Source organism: Zeus faber (genome assembly GCF_960531495.2).
Source record: "Zeus faber genome assembly, chromosome: 8".
In the NCBI taxonomy this organism is placed as follows: domain Eukaryota; kingdom Metazoa; phylum Chordata; class Actinopteri; order Zeiformes; family Zeidae; genus Zeus; species Zeus faber.
In genome coordinates this window covers 11,667,656-11,688,166 of record NC_137195.1, presented here as the reverse complement: position 1 = coordinate 11,688,166, position 20,511 = coordinate 11,667,656, and the positions used below count along the sequence as shown (strand labels likewise).

Genomic DNA, 20,511 nt, shown 5'->3' with positions numbered 1-20,511 from the left:
ATGAACCTGTGGAAGCTTATTTGCAACAACACCTTTTCTATAACCCGCAATTCCAAAATGCAACTCATCCAATATAAGATTCTGCAGAGAGCTTATATCACCCAACACAAAATGTTCAAAATGGGTTTTGTGGATAAAGACGTTTGCTCTCACTGTTCCCTTAATACCAGAGATGACTACTTTCATGCCATCTGGCTCTGCCCACCTATCCAAACATTCTGGACCAACATCACCAAGAAGCTATGGTGGCTGGCGTCTGTGTGTTGGTTTGAGGCATTGTTGTGGGTTTGGGGCCTTGGTTGGTGGCAGGGGGTGCAGGTTGCGGGTTCAGGTCATGGCCCTGTGGTTGGCGGGTTGGCACGCCGCTGGGGTCACCACATTGGGCACTGGGGTTGTCACCAAATGCCATTTCATCTCCATCCGATGTGTTCGTTATCTAGTACAAGCAACTTTAATCCAAGGCCTCGTCCACATGAATACGAATATTTTTGAAAAGTTAGTATTTAGCGTTTTCTCTGCGTTTTGGCCCCCCTGTTCACATGAAAACAGCATTTTAGGTAACTGAAAACTGGATTAGGAGTTCCAGCGTGGAGATTTTTCAAAACTTTCAAAACTGAGCGTCTTGAAAATGCTGACGGGGTGGGTATAAAAATGGCTCTGGATGGGATATGAGATACAGGATTAAAAAATATCTATACAATAATATGGACAATGTATAACAATGCATTAGGTTGTACAAATATTACTGTTATTGCTAAATTACTAGGGTCTAATGTTAAGAGTTTTTCTTCTGAATTGTGATGTGTAAATACAACTATGCATAAGATAACACTATGAATTTAAACATGTAATCTGATCATATATGATCATATGTGTATAAACATATGATAATGGGAGAATTAAGCAAACTGTAAAACATAATAATAATAACAAAAAGTATAATAATAATAATAATAATAATAATAATAATAATAATAATAATAAAATATTATTAACAGAAACAGAAAGTCTGATTATTTTTTGTGAGTTCACAAATCTACAACCACTGCAAATTCAACAACGCCTCTGAAAAATTGATGACTCTCACACACACACACACACACACACACACACACACACACACACACACACACACACACACGCATCAACTTTCGAAAGGGTCACAGTCTGAAATTTACAATTTAACCATTTACACCATTTCAGTCTTTGTTCTCTGAATAGATCTGATTGTTATTTGACCGTTTTCCAATTGATGTTATTAATATTGTTTTCTTTCCCAGGTTCCTTCCTGATGACTCAGGTTTCCAGAGCAGCCAAACCCCTGTTTTTCTTCCTCAAAAGCGGCAATGAAGCAATAAGCAACCAGAGTCACTTTACTAGAATGTAACGAACATACTTGTGATAAATGTACCTCAACACTAGTTAATGCTAAATTATTGCTCTAGATTTCTCCTTTCTGCATTTTTATGACATTTAAGGACCCCTGTGATGTTGTCTTCACTGCTGTGCCATTTTTTATTTTATTTTTAAAAATAATTTTTCAAAAATAAAAAACGGTTTATAAACCAAGACAAACATGTGCGAGTGCTTTGCACCTTGGGAGACATTGCTCAGTACCTGCAGATATCAATGTACATTTACAAAGTGCCACTGTCCCACGCAGTGGATTTGTACAGAATATAATATGCTGCATTAATATCCTTAATCCTATTACCCATCCTCTACAGATGGGTAATACCTGATAATTTGTGTGAGAAATCAGCTGCTTTACTTCCCTCTTTCAAAGGTATAAAATAAGCTGAAACCGCCAAAAAGCCACAGAAGGAGGAATTAGGAATCACAACGTAGGGACATTCAAGACCAAGTACAAGGTAAGATAGAAAATAAATTAAAACAAAGGGACTTATAGCATATTTATTTCTCTGCTAATTGCCTTTTTTAATCTCTCCAGTTATTACTTTTATCTGATACTTCAAGCATTTAAGGGACATTTAATATTATTGTCTATTTTATTTGCAGAAAATGAGGTTCACACTTCTGCTGCTGCTGCTGTCAGGATGTGCTGCTGTGCCTCAAGGTAAGCTGTGTTGCTTTTTATTGAACTGACAAAATAATTTCACCTACAGGACTTGTGAAAATAACTCAAATATGTCAATTTTCTAAAATAAAATACAAACAATTATTCTTTTTTTCTTACTTTAAATTCAAAAGCAACATAATGTGAATTGTTTTATTCTATAGGTACAATGCTTACAGTATTTTTTATAATTTAATGTTCTATCAATTAGATTTAATGTGAATTACTGTAAATTATTTGAAAATAATAAAATAAATATTATATTATTTAAATAAATATATAGCAAATATTAAACAGACCGTCCCACCATTTATAACTCTATTTATAACACTTGACTATTGACAAGTGTCGCTTGCTGCGACCACTGTACTTTAATGCAGTCTAATGGGGCAAACTTTTAAAAAATAAAAAAAGGAAATTCTCCATTTTGAAAATGGAAATCTGTTATTACTCAGTCTTTTTAAGTTATAACAAAACAAAATGCAAAAAGAAACAAAATGTATTTCATCAGGTTTTTTTAAAAAGTATCCCGAGGCAATTATTTTAAACCTCATCTTACACAAGAACGAGGTTATAATGGTTATAATTGACATATCCGTTATTTTATCCATTGTAGGTTTGATTGTTGCAGGATCAAAATATATTTCACACCGTGCTTTTGGAGAGAAATTATTTCTTTATCAGCTGGAGTTTTGAATGAAAATTATATCAGCTGGTTTCCCCAAGTGTGAGCAGCTTGGTTGGATCAAATATCGTGGCAAGCAGAGCCACAACAATGCCAGCACAGCATGTTTTTCCTAGCAGTAAAATGATTGGAATTTCCCTTTAAAATTGCATAGCATTAGTCGACTTTGCTCACTCTGGTTGACTTGTCGTTTTGTCTTTCCAGATCTCTCGGGTAAAATGTTCAGCTTCCCACAAGAGACAGACACAGCTCGCGTGAGGCTGAATACAAACAAAGCTGATTTCCAGGCTGTATCCGTCTGTCTCAGGTAAATGAAATGTATTATGCAGTGACGCGTGGTCAGGGTATCCTCCCGCTACCTATTTCTTATCCTGTGATAGGAAAAATAAAACTTGTGACCCACCGCAGACTTAAGGTACATTTGGTGGCTTTTGACTTTTTTTTTTCCCGCAACATTTGGAAGTGAAGAATCAGAGCTTCAAAACAAGGTGTCACTTGGCAAATCCAGCAAATATTTCTTATTAATATTTATTCTTATTATAATTTAAAGCTTTGACTGTTAATGACAGGGGTGTGGAAAACTGTGATTCTGAGATAATCACCTTCAAAGTTTTCCCCCACACTTGGCTTTATTCAGGCAGCTCCCAGAATGCAAATGGTTGGAGAACCAACCCAGCCGCAAGGCCTGCTGAATGGAGACTTGACAACCCGCTGAATGGGGCATTATCTGCATTGTTCTTGTGTTTTGAGGGAATGGTAAACAGCGTCATCGACCCACAACATCTTTTGTTTTTAAAAAAGGTTTTATTTAACAGTTAGAATATGCATGTTTTATAAAAGTGGAGTTATTTAGTACTTTAAAAGTGTGGACACAACAAAATGTAGAGTCTATCAAATATGAGTCTCTGTATATCAGCCTTGGTGTGTCATTCAATATATAAATGTGTGTATGCCAAATCACTTCAAAGTGGTTGGAGTTATTATGTATGCTAACCCCAACCCTACCCCAGCTACACTCTGAGAGCCTGTTTGGGGCCTCATTTCATTTTCTTTTCGCCCCTGGCTGCAGTTGCGGGTAAACTTGAGAATCTTGTGCATTACTACTTGTCCATAATCTGCATCACCAACCTCAACGGACTTCATCATGTCATCAATTTCTTCCGTTATAACAACAACAGGCGTGTCTTCAGTCTCCTCCAGCGGTTCTTGAAAATATTTAGTTTCATCGTCAAATTGAGGTTGAAATCCACTGTTTGAAATGTTCTCCAAGTCCAGGGTAACGCCGGTATCAGTTTCAGCAGCGCTGTCGTTCTCTACGTCCCTGTCGGAGAATTGACTATCATCGCAAAAAATGAAGTCCAGTACGTGCTGCTTACACTGACTACAATCTATCGGACTGGTCAGATTAAGGTCTGCTATATGATTGAGATCTTCCTCCACCCGCTTCGGGTAATCCATAACAACACAGAGACGAAAATGTTCATAGACAATTGAAACCGAAGGAGCCTCGTCTTGTTTATGGAAGTGATGTCAGCATTTCCTCTTCGATAGCATACTGTACGTTGGTACATGCCCCCTCCACCATAATGTCTGTGTGTGTATGTAAAAGTAGTACGATTTAAAGGTTGAACTCTATCATAACGTTTCACATTGTGACTTCACATCACATGTAATATGGAGGAATGATCTTCACCTGGACTCTCACTGTAAAGGAAACGGTTAATCGGCGTTGCTCAGCGCTGTTCAAAATATGTTGATAGATAAAAAAAATAAAATAAAAAAAACACACAAAGGAAGACAAGTCTGGAAAAATGGAATTTTCCTTCTAGAAAGGTTTTTCAACTAATTTGGCTGCTCCAGGCCATTTTAAAAATATGCGAGATAGTGGGTTTTTCTGAGGTTGGTCACATTTAATCTAGACGGCATAATAATAGTAGATTTGCACATGGGAACATATTTTTTTGAGGGGTTCTGCCAAATATTCAGTACAGGCATGGTAGCATCAATGTATGCGCTTACATGTGAACTTCTAAAGCCAAAAAAGAAACAAGGACTGTCCATCCCTGCACAAGTTACAAACAACATCCACTCCATGTCAGCAACCAAAAGCAGTAATGTGCTGTGAGCTGTCCGTCTGGTTAGGCAGCAAAAAATTATAATAAAAATACAAATTAAAAACAAAAAAACCCCAACATATATAAAAAAATATATATTTACATATTTATATAAATTATAACATTTATTTAATTTAAATTTAAATGTGTTTAAATGTATTTTTTAGTTATGCTGCATCATTGTCCAACCACAACTCGCAATTCATACAGTTATCGATCCAGCCGCAAAGCACATTAATCCACAGTAGAAGTCAAGATGCTGGTGTCGGCACCAATAATAAACACAACAATGCAAACTTGACCGTTAGAGTAGTAGTAGTCTGGTGTCCAGGTGTTCAGGGGTCGACCAGAACCCGGCCATCCAAGGCTCAACCCAGCACTGGCACCCGGTTTGGGTCCATCTTTTATTATCACCTTGGACATGCATCGGGTTGGCTCTGTATTTCAGTTTTTCTCAATTGCTCAGACAATTCCGGGAACAACTCACTATTTTGTCAACTCTTCACACACAATTTTAAAAAGTCACACCCAAAGATACAAACATCTAACTTCTGGGTCCCAATCCTTTGTTTCCAAATGCAGCAATCTTGTAACTTCGGCATTGTTCGGATCCATTGGCCAGAGCAGCCAGTCCTTCTTGGTGTTCCACTCGGTGAAAAGACTTGTAGAAATCTCCTGCCACTTCGTTTGGTGAAGATTAACAAGCCCGGTGTCTCCCATCACTCAGAATCATCACTTTTATTCAAATTAAAGCCTTGCAATGTTTAAAGGTCGCTAAATTCTCCCATCTTTTAAGCGAGTGGAAAAGTAGTGGAAACGCTTCAATCCACCAAGCACATACGTAAGAAATGATATGTAGTCTCCATTCCTAATGTACACTTATCCAAAAAGGCAGTGTAGCCCGATGCCTTTCCATTTAGATGTTGAACGGACTGCGCAGGTGCCCTGTGACGCAACTGCCAGTGAAGTTGTCAGACACGCCTGGCGCTCCACACAGCGCCGGGCACTCCGCTCCACACAGCGCTCCAGATGCAAGCAGGAAGCTCAAGGAGCATCCAGAAATGACGGGTGCTGCTGTCCTGCAACACCCTCAGCACCCCCTTCCCATGCCTATGCTGCTATGTCAATTATATATATAATTTTTTTTTTTCTATCTATCGACACTGACAGCTGGTATTGTGTCATATCCAGTAAAAGGAAGGATGCAATAGAATTGATTTTGTGTGTTTTCTTTTTCCAGGTCCTTCACAGATCTCAGTCGAGAACACAGCCTGTTCTCTTTGTCCACGCCCTCTGCTGCCAACAGCTTCCTGATTTTCAAGAAGGCCGCGCCGGGTGCGATCGAGCTGGCTGCCAAAAACATTCCAGCGAACTTTGATGGACAGGATTACAAGCTGAACACGTGGCATTCGCTCTGTGCCACCTGGGACTCCAAGACCGGACTGGGGCAGCTGTGGCTGGACGGACGGGCCAGTTCCAGGAGGTCTCTCAGCTCTGGGTCAAACATCAGAGGAGCCACATCAATAATCTTAGGACAGGTATTAAGGGATAATGTATTTCCAGCCGGTCATTATTGCAAAATAACCGCAGACGGGGTGATCAGGGTCTTGCATCACTCTGAAGGTGGTGATGTATACAGTATTACATGTCTACTTACTAAATAAAATTATACGTAGCGATGGAACATTGATTTGAATTATATATAAGCCATTTGTTTTACTTATTTGTATTTTCAGTATATTGTAAAAAAAAAAGCAGCAACTCAATCACCAGACCAACCATACCACTGTGTCCAAATCCTCCATCAGCTTCGTGGCTACAAGCACCTAAGAGAAGAAGAATCTTTATTCGTCACAAGACACACCGTACTACAACAACACATGCCTATATACACACACACACACACACGCACATGCTTTTTGGGTGGTGGCCGGTGAAATGTGGCCTCTGCATTTTTCCCATCCTGGCAACCTAACAGCCTCTATTCAGTCTATTCATTTTTAATTTCAATTTATGAATGTTCGTGAATGAACCCAATGAGAGCATGACGAATACAGCTGACCACATCATTTTTTTTTAAATCTCGGTCCGTTCCAGGAGCAGGATTCCCACGGCGGCGGATTTGTCACCAAGCAGTCCTTCGTGGGCATGATGTCCGAGGTCCACATGTGGGACCACGTGCTGTCGCCCTGCGAGATCCAGCGCTACGCCAACGACCTCAACTTCACTCCGGGGACCGTGCTGAACTGGAGGGCGCTGGAGTTCAGCATCGTGGGAAAGGTGTTGGTGGAAACCAAGCAGGAGGGCTGTCACTCCCTAAACCTGTAACGGCCCGAGACACGAGGGTCGGGTGAAATATCGAAAATATGTTTTATAACATATAAGATGAGAACACAAACAAAATGTATGTTGAAGAACTATTCTAAATTCTCTAAAACAAAAGCCAGAGTCGAACCAACAGATCAGAACAGAATTAAACTAAACTTACACAAGTACTCAAACCAAAAGAGACATAGCTAAGTCACTCCCCGAGGGACAAACATGGGGAACATTTAGAACTTTACATTTCGATAAAGATTATACTTAAATCATAATATTCAAATAAAAAATATATTTTTACAACATACAGACAGAACAACCCCACCCCCCGCTTTTCTATCAATTTAGCCTCGCCCCTTTTCATCGGCTCACCCTTCCAGGGGAACTAGGAAGCAAGTGACAGTAAAGGAAAAACAGCTAAATTGACAAACGGAGCGTGTGCTCAACTTAGAAAAAACAATGTCAAACCACATAATAATAAAGGTATGAGAATGATGTAAGAAGCAACGTATGTGTCATGTCTTTATTTGATATGAATCCAGACATTCTGTGAAAAGGCTGTCATTTCTTAAGTGTATTTCATATCACAACCTCTGTGCGGCTGGTGATGCAGAACCCGACTTAATTTAGACCCACTGTGTATATTATCCACTCCAAGGTTGAATTGGCCAAATTATTTAGTCAGGGCCGGCAATGGCCTGGGGCGCTGTTGGCACCGTGCTCCGGGCGGGTTATCTCCCAAATTGGAGCCTTTCTGTGTGGAGTTTGCATGCTCACGCAGGGTTTCCTCCACCTCATGTCAGTAAGGACCCCCACCAAAAACATGCACCCATCATCGTCTGACCAGTGATGGACACTCGTCACCAGGTCCCCGAGCGCATCCACGAATGCTGCCCACTGCTGCCCAATGTTAAACGTTCTCTGTTGGATGCTTCTATTATATTCTTTACTTTTCTTTTCTTTTCTTTTCTTTTCTTTTCTTTTCTTTTCTTTTAATTAAAACACCCACTATCATTTTTTTTTTTTATCTATCATTTTTTTTTAATTTTACTCAAGGTCATTGGAACAGTTGACAAGGACATTTAACAACAGGTCTTTTATTTTTAGGTGGCATTCAAGGGCGTAACTTTGCTCTCAGAAGTTGGGGGGGAGGCTGCCCTTAAGCTTCCATGCGTAACGTGGCACGGATCGCAGGGTGCGTTTTTTTTCTTTCAGTTTCTGAGGAACATAAATACATGATCTCAAATAAAAACACTGGGGGTTTTTTTTGGTTTTGTTTGGAGAAACGGGGGGAATCCGCAGAAGCGGCACAAATTGGTGGAGTGCTTTCAATGCATACCATTACATTATTTATGACATAATTATGTTTTTTTAAAGGGGGGGACCGCGCTGCCACCACCCCCGTAATTTCCGCCCCTGGTGGCATCATGATGATAACATTAAAACTTTTCCGTCATAGGAAATAGGATTACTAGACGTTCCCTTTGAGACCGACGGCGTTATGGCCCATCTGCCGTCAACTCTGGGAAAATTACAATAATTACAAGGGAAATTATGGGCGATGACATTATGCGTTGTTTGAGAAACAACTTTACGGGAGTGCTGCTGGGAGAGCGTTGATGAAAAAGTGCTAATTGTGGTCAAAAACATTAGAATGTCAATACAATTCACAAGCGTGGAAGCAGTGACCCATTTGAACAAAACCTCATAACAGCGACGGCTACGGCACGCTCTAGCTGCCTACCGTGAAAATTTGTACGGTAAGAACATTCGATTAATATTTGAGCCGGGTCGGGCGCTGGCGGTGTGGCGTGGATTCCCCATTGGTAATCTCTTCCCTCTAAGCTCCAGGTTTATTCCAGGCCAACGTGTGCACTCGAGGTGGAGGAGAGGTTCTGTGGGCAGATAACCTTGTTGTGGTGGGACAACTTTGCCCACACACACACACACGCAGAAACCAACCACAGGCGCAGAAACATACAGTATATACATGTATTTTTAGATAACAAGACACCAAACCAGTACATACAGCCAAAATATTAACACCACCTGCCTAATATTGTGTAGGTTCCCTTCGTGCCACCATAACAACTCTAACCCACCTAACAATGTTTAGATGCTGTAGGTGGTAGGTGTCAAAGTAAGTAACCCAAGGTTTCCCAGCAGAGAAGTTTTTCTGACTCCTTTCTATCACATTTTTTTTTCTTTTCCCACCAATCAATGAGCATCAATGAGCCCTGGGCCCCCCCTGACCCTGTCACCGGTTGTCCTTCCTTGGACCACTGTTGGTAGGTACTAACCACTGCATACCAGGAACCCCCCCACAAGACCTGTCGCTTTGGAGATGCTCTGACCCAGTCGTCAAGCATCACAACGTGCTCCTTGTCAAAGTGGCTCAGGTCCTTACGCTTGACCATTTTTCCTGCTTCCAACACATCAACTTCAAAAACTGAGTGTTCACTCGCTGCCTCATATATCCCAGGAAGAATCAGGGCCAACCCGATGCATGTCCGAGGTGACAATGTTGTTCACTTCACCTTGTTGTGGCTGATCAGTGTAAAAATGTACACTTTAAAAAAATTATGCGAATAGAATTTGGTGAGTTGATGTGAAAATAGATATTTACATATCTATCAAGCATGTCTTTTTGTAGAAAGGTATTTCCTTGAGACGCAAAAGATAAGGACAGTGATTCCATGAAGGCCGCGAAATAGTACATTTCACAATGCAATGTGATGTGTTTGTATCATGGGAGGGAAGACAAAGGTTATTATTTTGAATTGAATTTCTTTGTTGAATAGAGGTTTAAACAAAACACTGCAACTTTTCTGCTGATAGTGCTGTTTTTGGGTAAGCAGCATGCCCGTGCATCAAGATCGTTGAGACATTAAAGCAGAGTTGTACGTTCTCCAGCGTTCATCAGACCGTTCTGTCATGGCGGTGCAGAAGAGGAGTCAATGTATTGAAGATATCAATTTAAATGAAAGAAGCCGTTTGTAATAACTTGGTGAAAAAAAAACTTTAAAAAAAGCCTCTTGTGGGTGGATTATATTTGTCATTTCATGACCTTGATTTAAATTTCAAATGATTTGCTGTACTCTAAAAACCTGTTTGGCAGCCTTGGTAGTTTACACAGGTCAAATGCAACCTTTGGATTTATTGTGTCCACATTTCAAAGCTCAAGCTCGGGAACTTTAGCTTTGATTTGGTATTTTCAAGGCTTAAATTTGTCGGGGCAGAAAACAAAGATTAATTCAGTATAAATATACTTTGTCGCATAGGAGGCGTACAAACACAACTTTACCACGTTTTATTGCTCTTTAATATTTTGATCAATGCATTCAATATGATACTAAAACACACTAAATCCACAAATAAATTACATTTTAGAGGTAATTCCTCAGCTTGGGTGTATGCATGTGTGTGTATATATGTATACATAGATATAGATTATATATCTATCTATATATATATATATATATATATATATATATATATATACACCTCTTGAATGAGTTTTATGCTGTATTTATGCTCCCATTGAGGCGTTCTCTCATGGCTGGACACACATAATCCTGTTACGGGAAAAACACGGCTGCCTCGGCGTACGAAATTAAACGTGAGTGAGGATGATAAATGTTCGGCTACTTGTTTCACAGTTTTTTTTCTTCGTGCTGTTACATCTTAATTTCTCCCCAAGGCTGTGCGAGGATACTGTATCTCATTTCAACATCTGCACAGCCCACTGTACTCTGTGGCAGGAAATAGCCTAAAAATCAAAAGCAGATCTTTTGGTAATGGGAGAATAATAGACGGTGTGAGGGGGCGCATGAGATTGCAGATAATAGATGCCAGATAATAAGATGTCTTGGGGGGGGTGTCTCTTCTCTTCTTCGTAGCGCCACGTTGTTGTCGTCGCGCTTAAACTCTGCCGTGTACACACACGCCTTATCTACAAGATAACTAATCTCAAATTTACCCTACCCGGCGTGTGTGTGTGTGTGTGTGTGTGTGTGTGCGCGCGTGTGCGCGCACGTGTGTGTGTGTGTCTGTGTGTGCTAGAAAGATGCAGATCAATAACCTGCTGTAAAGAGAAAGCAACCTGAGGGAAGCAGAAGTGAAACCGCCGTCTATGTGCTGCAAAACAATAGACTCCTCTGGGAATCTATATCGGGCTTTTCCCCAACATTCAGCAGAAGAGAAAGAGCACCAACATGAAATACTGTATGTTGTGTTAAAAAAAAACAACACACAAACAAACATCTTCCTTCGAAAAAAAGAAAAAAAACATCCAGGGGAAGGTACTTTTGGCTAAAGTAAACTATTTAAATAACGTCCCAATAATCATTTCAAAGATTTTTGTCTCTCCTGTGGTTACCCTAGACAAAGGATTCACAGGGAGGCAGGATAACTCTATATGCTAACCACTATAAAAATATGTATTTTTTTCAGTACCACATATATTGAATATATTATTATATTGTTATAACCATTTTGTTTTGTACAGATTTTATTTATGCAAACATACACAATATTCTATGTGAATATTGATACAGAGGTTTATTATTCATTGTTAACTTTCGGGTTTGTTATATATTGTCAACATTTTCCTGTTTATTTTTATAGTTTGTTGTTAATTCTTTGGTTCATTGCATATTGCAATTTATTTCCAATTTTTATTTTAATAAATTGATTATTATGGTCTATTGTTTGGATGTGAGTCGCTGCTGCACTGTAATTCCCCTCCGGGGATGAATAAAGTATTTATCTAATCTGTTTTAAAATCATTATTTCCACAGAATTACAAACACACAGGCCAAGAAAGAAATTTCACAGCATAGTTCCTTTTTCTTTCTAACATTTCTAGTTAAATACAAAGTAGAAGTTTGTTTTCCAAAAAATAAAAAGACCCTTACTTCCAAAAGGATCAGTCACAAAAATCAAAGTTCACTCATTCAGTTTGACGTCCCGTGACTTTTCTCCCCAAGGTCCCAAAGAGCTCAGAGTTCGGTGGCCCTGGTCTCCCCGCTCCCTCCTCCTGGCTCGCTCCTCTCCCAGCCCTGCCGGATGCGGGTGAGGCTACGATCCACGCAGGGGAGGAGCAGCAGCAGCTTGAGGACCAGCACCACGGACGGCACCACCAGGCACAGCATGTAGCCGGGCGGGGTCCACCACTTGTAGGTGGAGAGGCGGAGGAACTTGTTCCAGCCGTAGATGTAGCCGTGCGCGGTGCAGATGACCAGGGTCAGGTGACCCAGCTTGGACTGGAAGAGAAAACATGACATCAGGAGTCTCGCTATCTTAAGCCGTGTGAACAAAATAGAAATAGAGGCATTATTAAAATTTAAAAAATCTACAACTGTGAGCTGTCATAAGGAAAATGGTCAGGGGCTATGTAAAAGATGTGTGCTGACCAGTAACTGGGCTAAAACTCGAGACCTTAAATAATTTACCACATGGCAGTTTATTATAAGCAGATACAGTACATACAGTTTGTTTTATTCCAGGGGTGCCATGCCACGAAAAAAAGTTTGGGAGCCGCTGGTCTCGGATGATAACACTCCCTACATGTAAGAGGCTGCATGTGCTTATGTCCTCATTTTTATTCTGCAGGTAAGCAACTTCTCCACTTATAGAACAGACCTAATGTAGGATTTTGTTTTAAGACAAAGTATTTCTTCAATAGATGCTGAAAGCATGGATGTTTTTCATGCTTGGCGAATCTGCTGTGGTGGTAAACCAAGCTAAAAATACATAGTTTCACAATCACTTCAGAATAATTGGTATTAGCCCCAGTGGCCTCTGAGTTTGTTGCTATTAATTACTTGGATGATGTGATAAATACAATACAACAAAAGCACATTTATATTCATGGTTTGTGGTAATGGACTGCATCCCCACAATGTTAATCGTGGTACTAACAATTTCACCAATTAAGTAAGGGCCTAATCACATGCAGCATCTTTCTAGCACACAAATCCACAATATGAAATGTAGACCCACTACAGGCACACCTTTTAAGGTGTTATCCAAGTACTGACATAGAAAACACCTCAACATTACGCATGAAAAGTTACGCACAAATAATGACATTTTGAGTTCTGTTGTCTCTCGCCTCACATTTCTCTATCTTTTCTTTGTCCGCTGCTTTGGCATTAAACCCCCGGCACGGCACGAAATCTGATCGAGCAAATCGCTGTTTGCAGAAGGCGCAAGTCATAATTCTAGGACAACGCAATTCATAGAAACAGGAAAATATTAAATAACAAAATAAATATTGCCACATGCTAATTATGCATGCAGCTTCACTTCTTTTCGCTGTCAAGGTTATTTTTAAATTGTGCTTGAAAAGCTAACTGCCAAATCCATAAAATTGTATTTTAGTGGAGAGAGGGAAATTCTGTTTTAAACTGACATTGATACCGCTTGCACACACCCAAGTGGCCCGGATCCATTTTGCCCGTGCTATAGGGCTCTGTGGGTGAACCGGCCCTGAGAATAGTTGCTTTTTGTCACCAAAGATTTGATTAGATTATCATTTGACAACGATGTGAGCACAAGCTCACTGAACTCATTCAACCCAGCAGCTCATATAAATTGTTATCTGTAAGTTTATCCTCCACAGCTTCACCCGTAGGATGATAAAAATAAAAAAAATCTGCATGACTTTGACCCATAACTCTTCCCTCTCCACTCCCTTCCCTAACTATAACCATGGGCCTGACCTTCACACAAACACACCTGTGACCTATATTAACAGTCATCTCGCTGGGGACTTTATATACAGGTATCATAATTCTTTTTAATGGATAATTTAACATTTAAAGTCCAGGGCTAAAGTTAGTCACTCTTGCACACAGTGCGCCTGTGTTAGGCACTTAGTTAACTAGCCCCAAGGGAAATATATTTGGGGGGTGACATATTGGTTCCACTGTGTTTTAATGGCCCTGATTCAACTTCATTTGGAATTCTGGTGGGCAAAGGTTTCACTGATAGTATGCCCAAGGCTGATATAATCTCTGGTCTTAAAGGTGAACACAGACACACACACACACACCGGCATGTACAAGCTGCACTGACCTGAATGAAGGTAAACTCTCTCCAGCTGAGAGCACCTCCCACCGAGGGCAGGGATGATAGCCCGAGCAGGACATACAGAAAGAAGCCCAAAATCCCAAGTGCAAAGAAAGAGTCTGTGGCCCAGGCCTCGGTGTTGTCAAAGTCAAACGGAGTGGTCTTGTTATTCTTCATCTAGGAATGGGAAGACACGAACAGGAAAGACAACCGCTGTGTGGCGACTCCCTCTCTGGTGGATCCAAAAGCCTAAGGTATCGTTCCAGTGGACATAAATGTGGACACAATGCGATAGCTATGTGCAAGTCTACCTCGTCCACCACGCGTGAGATGAGTTTGTGTCTGACAGCGTAGCGTATTGGGATGACGAAGGTATAGATGACATGCAGAAAGGCAAATCCAAGCGCGAGCAAACCAATTTGCTTCCTGCACAGCAACCAGCGGTCCAGCCAATTGGGGAAGCGGCTGCAACAGCACAAATCGTACATATCACTTTATTCTACGCCGTGTAGGGGTGTAGAATCAGTGCAACTCCGCCTCAAGGTACTAAATGTGAGCTTAGTCCGGGCTCGGTGTCTGACCTGTACTTGGTCCCCCTGTAGAACTGAATGAACGAGGCCAGAACTCCAGGCAGGTAACAGAGAGACAGCATGATCAGAGAGACGATGGGAAACACCTGAAGGATGGAGGACAAACAGGGAACAGATTGCTGCCAAGGAATGTGACGGTTGCCATTTTCATTATTTCAAGGGAACACCGGGTCCAAGGTGCAAGACACAGAGCAACAGGCTACAGTGCGCGAGATGCAAAGTTGTGAAACCTTGTTGGCCAGGGACACCATGATCCGAAAGGAGATGTCCTTGTCCTGTTCCACATATGCATAGACGACGTCTCGGATGAGCAGGTAAAAGAAGAAGAAGGCGGTGAGGCACACGGCCAGGCAGAGCGGCAGCCTCCATGCGGGGAAGAGCTGCAGGGGGAAGTCCTCCAGCTCCCTGGCTGCCGACAGACAGCCCTTGTCCAGGACGCTGAGGCCCAGCCTGGTGGCCATCTCTGTGACCGCCTGCTTGGCCTCGCCGCTATCCCCACACAGGTAGACCTGGAATCACGGATCACAAACTAGTCTTAGTCGTATTTTGCTTATACGTATATGGGGGCAGCAGGCCGTCTAGTAAGCGGGAGGTTGCCGGTTTGATCCCCGGCTCCTCCTGGTAGCGTGCTGATGTGTCCTTGAGCAAGACACTTAATCCCCTAACTGCTCCCCAGTGCCTCCATAGCCTCCTGCTCCCCAGCAGCCCACTGCTCCTGGATACGTCAGCTACTAGGATGGGTAAATGCAGAGAAATTTCAAATTTCCCCGTTGTGGGACTGATGAGTGTATAAAAAAATGTTGACTTGGTGGTAATACCAATTGAGTCACTCTTTTCCCCTCAACAGTGCTTTGGAAAATGAGCTTGACTCCTTACCTCTAGTAATCACATTGACCTTCTACCTTGAATATAACCAGCTGGCTATGAATCAGCTTCCCACACATACCTGGAGCAAAGAAAGACACATCGGCATCTATGTGCTGTCTCCACCTACAGCGTCTGTGGTCAGATAAGATATTGAATCATTCGTCCTTTTTTCTATGTGCTGTTGCAGAAAGCAGGGATATTGTAGATGGAACTTGGGGAATTCTCTGTCAGCATATTCATGCATCTTTTCTTTACATCTGCTGCACAAACAGGAATCCCAGGAGAACATGTCTCCACCACGCCGTGCCTTATTGCTTCATTCACAGCTCTGTGATAAGAAGATTGAGCAGTAAAAAAATGAAAAAAAGTGAGACAAAGATGCAGGGAGACAGGCGGAGGAGTTTGACAGGCACGCAGTATAGTGGGTAGGATTGAGTGTTTTTCCCCCCCAGGTGTGTGTTTAAGTGGACCGGGCAGCCAGCCATGTCTCCCTACATTACTGCACCAGGAGCAGCGGGGGGGACGGCCGACAGACCAAGTCTCCATCTGAATGTAAATGTGACACAGCCACCGCCCCGCTGTGGATCTAATCAAATCGCCGGCCAGGGAACACCGCATTGTTCATACCTACGCTGCTTCCAACTCATTAAGACACACAAATACAAACAGATGCACACAGATGCCTGTTTTTTTTTTTTATTATTATTATTGAAAATGGAGCACTGCAGTGGGATCTGTGTGTGTGTGTGTGCGTGCGTGCGTGCGTGCGTGCGTGCGTGCGTGCGTGCGTGCGTGCGTGCGTGCCTGCGTGCGTGCGTGTCTGTGTTTGTGTGTTGAAGGGGATTCGAGGCAGATTCAGGTTTGGTCTCCAGAGGTTTCACTGTGTTTGTGTTTCTCTTTGTAGCTGCTATTCGGAAGCTCCAATAAATACTGGTCTCCAGTCTTTGAAACATCATATAGTGCGTTATTTTCTAGTTTGTTTAAACAACCGCTGCCCTTGTTTTCCTGCCAATTGTACAGTAAGGGAACCACAGAAAAGTCAATAACGTGCACCCAAACAAATGCAATCAATAGGTTAACCAGTTTTGACATTGCCGACAGTTTCCTGTTCATTTCCCATTATGAAAAAGCCTCCGAGAGCCGTCTGTTTTTTTTTTTGTTTTTTTGTTGTTTTTTTTCCGTATAATCCCTTTATTGTCGTCTGGATCAGATTCACTTTGGAAAACATCCATCCCCTCTTCATGAAAGGATCAAGGTGGTAATCATCCACTCTGTTATTGCCATTGCTCTGCGTCTTATTTTTGTTCCTTCCCGGTAATTCGAAGCCCACTCTAGTGCACGACGACTTCATGGCTCTCTCCTAACCCCCGAAAATGACATATATCTTTTTTAGAGATTCTCTGCCGGCGTCTCACCTGTTTTCCAGCCAGAGGTCCGTTCTGCAGCGCCCAGGCAGACAGCGTGTTCAAGCCTTTCACCACGCCGGCTCCAGGGACCAGTCTGGGAAATGTACGACAAGCACTTTAACTGCCATTATCTCTACTTACAAGTGCCCGACTGGAGAACAGGAGACCTAAACATAGTCAGAATCAATGTTTTCTCTAGACTTGCTTTGGATCGATAGGGTGTCCCTGCTCAGCCTAAAAAAAAGAAAAAAAAAAAGATTTTATGACTGATCTCTCACTTATCAGAAAAATAGTTTTTGCCCCATGTTCCTTGAGAGACTCTTAGCAGAAGGCCGAAGCGTTGCTGGCCAAAAAAAAAAATCGTTGTGGACTCGGGAAGAGATTTTTATATTGTGAATGATTTTTCGGTGACGTTACCTTAATAATTGTATATCATTTTGGATGGAAACGGTTTACTCTCTTACCGCTGCAGGTACTCGCCATTGGTATCTGGGTAGATGTCCTTCTTCAGGTTGTTGCTGAGGTCAACCAACACCTGGTTGGACACATAAGACACAGACACGTTCCCAAACCATCTCCCTGCCCTATCCTTCCTCGTGTTTACGTCAAATGAGGAAGCTGCTCTATTTTTAAATTGCGGCGGTTTAATTTGCGATCCGAGAATCATAACGTGGAACCAGTTCACCTTTCCCTTGAGTTGCGGTGCCAGCGTCTCAAGGAAGCCATAGTGTTCTCTGTGGACACAAATGAAGATCAGACTGGTTGAACGGGCAGCTGCTTCATGGCTCAGCACCTGCACATCACATCAAATCACACACACACACGCACACACACACACACACGCACACACACACACACACACACACACACACATATATATGTAAACATACAAAGAGAGAGAAAGAATAAAAATATGTATTAAATGTATAAATATCTGTATAAATTACACCAAGAGAACAATGTATGCAGATCACACACACACACACACACACACACACACACACACACACACACACACACACACACACACACACACACACACACACACACACACACACACACACACACACACACACACACATCACACACATTATTAATATACTAAAACAGCAGACACAAATAATTACACCCAGAACAACCATAGAACTCCACACAGTTTTTTGACTGGTATTGTACCTGAGCTCCCTGCGGCAGGGGGCCACAGCTGTGCGGTCTTCGGCTGCCGTACACCACCTTGTAGCCCGTCTGGAGCAGACGCTGACCCAGAGAGCGACCCAGGTCCCCCGTCCCAAAGATACACAGCAGCTCCTTCTCCGGGTTGGAGGCCATGGCCAGAGGACACAGAGGCACACTCACCGGCTTCAACTCACCTGACGTGACACTCAGAGCTTCTGCCATCGTCTTGCCTTCTATTTTCCAGAATCCATGTGAGCACGGAGCTGGATATGAGCTTCGACTGGTCACTGTTCCGGCACTGCCTTAACTTATAATGTGTCCATGGGTATTAGATAACATTTGTTTATTACACTTGTTATCTAAATCTAAAGTCACATGTATGTGGTTGTGTTTATAATGATGTGCATGTTTGTGTGGCCATCGTGAGTCATAGTCCAACACAACTGCAGTACTTCGTCTTATCTAGTAGGAGCTCACCAAGAGCAGGTGGATAGTAAAACTTATCTGAAATATATCATGTTGGCTATGATATCCTTAAATCTGTAAAAAGTTTAACCCGTCCATAAAAATGTTCCATGACTCACTCATCAGACCTTCATAGTAGCCAAACCTGCAGTGTCTGATCCTGGAGTAACGGTTTGAGCTGCTGATTACTCAATTCGGGAAACAAGAAAAATACAAATAATTTCTGCTGTCACCTGTATCCCCAAAATCTGCGGGCCTCAGTGACCTCACATAGAGGACAGGTTCATCAGGACTGCATTTGTGGCCTTCTTGATCTCCACGGGCGGTCTCAGGATCAGTGTTGGCATTGTGTGTGTCGGACCATAGCTCAAATATAGCATACAATACTTTCGTCAATCAAATGTTGACGCCAATGCTACTTTCATTAACCACAGAAACGTGATCAGTCCCCGTGAAGAAGCTGCAGCCCCTTCATCTCCAGGTTACAGCGGCTCTCTGTTGCTTCCTGTTGTTTGAGATGTGCGGTGGTAAGACGCTCAATGTAAATGGGAGTCTTGCTGACGACACCAAAGTTTATTGTCAAATGTCAGGAAGGTGGTTGGGCGGGGTCAAGTTGAAGGGGAACATTTGGAAGCAGTTCTTCATAAATGACTCACTGGCCCTTTAAGAGTCTACTCCAATTCAACAAATCTCACATCAGGGTCTAAACCCCGGGTCTAGGCCGCCCTGTCGGCGATAATACTAGGGCTTTTAACACTGATTCTGCAACGTCACTCTACCCTGGCAACCATACAATAAACAATACACCTACTGAGTTTAAAAGAGCTAAAGAAACTTAAAATCGCCGCATCAACCGCGAGAAACAACAGCGCCCAGGGAATGCGCTCCGGATCACTGTCTCCCAAACAGAGTGATCAGTCACACTAATGCCCATTTTACCCTGTCAGTCTTGTGGTTGCAGTCAGCTGTGTCCAATCGCAGCCTTCTCAGCAGTACATTCTGCACAGGCTTAATGAGCAGCCAGTTCAACCTCAGTGTCCACCTTACAGGCCTGGGGGGAAATACAACTCAGGGAAAACACGCAGACAGACTGCGATCCACAACGTGCACACCTATCCACACAAAAAACGATTTGTACATTATAACAAATAATTACTATGTCCATATGGAATATCAATGTTAAATGTATATTTTACTATAGAAAAGTGTTTACTTTATAACTACTTTGTAAATCTATTTGAAAAAATGTGAAAATAAGACGAACTAACTAAATCAAATTAGAAATCCCTTAAAAAAAAACTAAAAAACAAGAATGTTAAGGATACATGATTTTTTATATTAAAGTAACAATCTTGATTAGTCTCAATTTGTTTGTGCTCCTATTATTTCTTGCTTCCCTAACCAGCTGATGCTGATTTTTACTCTGTTGTGTGACTATGAGCGTGGGAGACAGATTAACAAGCTCGCAGACAGCTTACATTCAATTTGTCTAGAAAGAAAATTAAAAAAAAAACAACTAGAGCAGATTGGTGAGAGCTGTATAGAGCTGGTTAACAAAAGTATGAGGGGAGCAGAAAACAACAGGAGAAATACTATCGCCAGCAGAGAGCCATTCCGTTATAAAACCCCGCAGGAGATTTCAGAGACGATCGATTATCATTCAGCAATAGACGTGGCTCCCATCCAGAGACCATGTGCTGCCATTCGTCTATTTTCCTTCTTGGAGTGTAACTTACTT

At 41.9% G+C, this 20,511-nt stretch overlaps 2 protein-coding genes across 2 annotated transcripts; one reads left to right on the top strand and one right to left on the bottom strand.

Moving 5' to 3' along the window:
* Positions 1-1,830: 1,830 nt before the first annotated feature.
* On the top strand, positions 1,831-7,612 carry LOC307234281 (C-reactive protein-like). The gene is made up of 5 exons (XM_080005922.1): positions 1,831-1,871; positions 2,020-2,077; positions 2,967-3,069; positions 6,117-6,414; positions 6,974-7,612. The coding sequence occupies exons 2-5, from the start codon at positions 2,023-2,025 to the stop codon at positions 7,202-7,204; spliced, it is 687 nt and encodes a 228-aa protein (XP_079862048.1). The 5' UTR covers positions 1,831-1,871; positions 2,020-2,022; the 3' UTR covers positions 7,205-7,612.
* Positions 7,613-12,195: 4,583 nt separating this feature from the next.
* On the bottom strand, positions 12,196-18,530 carry LOC307233383 (metalloreductase STEAP4-like; the record flags this gene model as incomplete). Its single annotated transcript, XM_080004710.1, has 9 exons — positions 12,196-12,459; positions 14,276-14,446; positions 14,581-14,734; positions 14,851-14,945; positions 15,090-15,368; positions 17,142-17,226; positions 17,597-17,667; positions 17,818-17,925; positions 18,309-18,530. 9 exons carry the CDS (start codon positions 18,528-18,530, stop codon positions 12,196-12,198), a joined length of 1,449 nt encoding a protein of 482 aa, XP_079860836.1.
* Positions 18,531-20,511: the final 1,981 nt, after the last annotated feature.

Coding starts and splice junctions, on each gene's coding strand:
- LOC307234281 (XM_080005922.1), top strand. CDS start 2,023: ATGAGGTTCACACTTCTGCTGCTGCTGCTGTCAGGATGTGCTGCTGTG. Junction 2,078..2,966: donor ATGTGCTGCTGTGCCTCAAG/GTAAGCTGTGTT, acceptor TTGTCTTTCCAG/ATCTCTCGGGTAAAATGTTC. Junction 3,070..6,116: donor GCTGTATCCGTCTGTCTCAG/GTAAATGAAATG, acceptor TTCTTTTTCCAG/GTCCTTCACAGATCTCAGTC.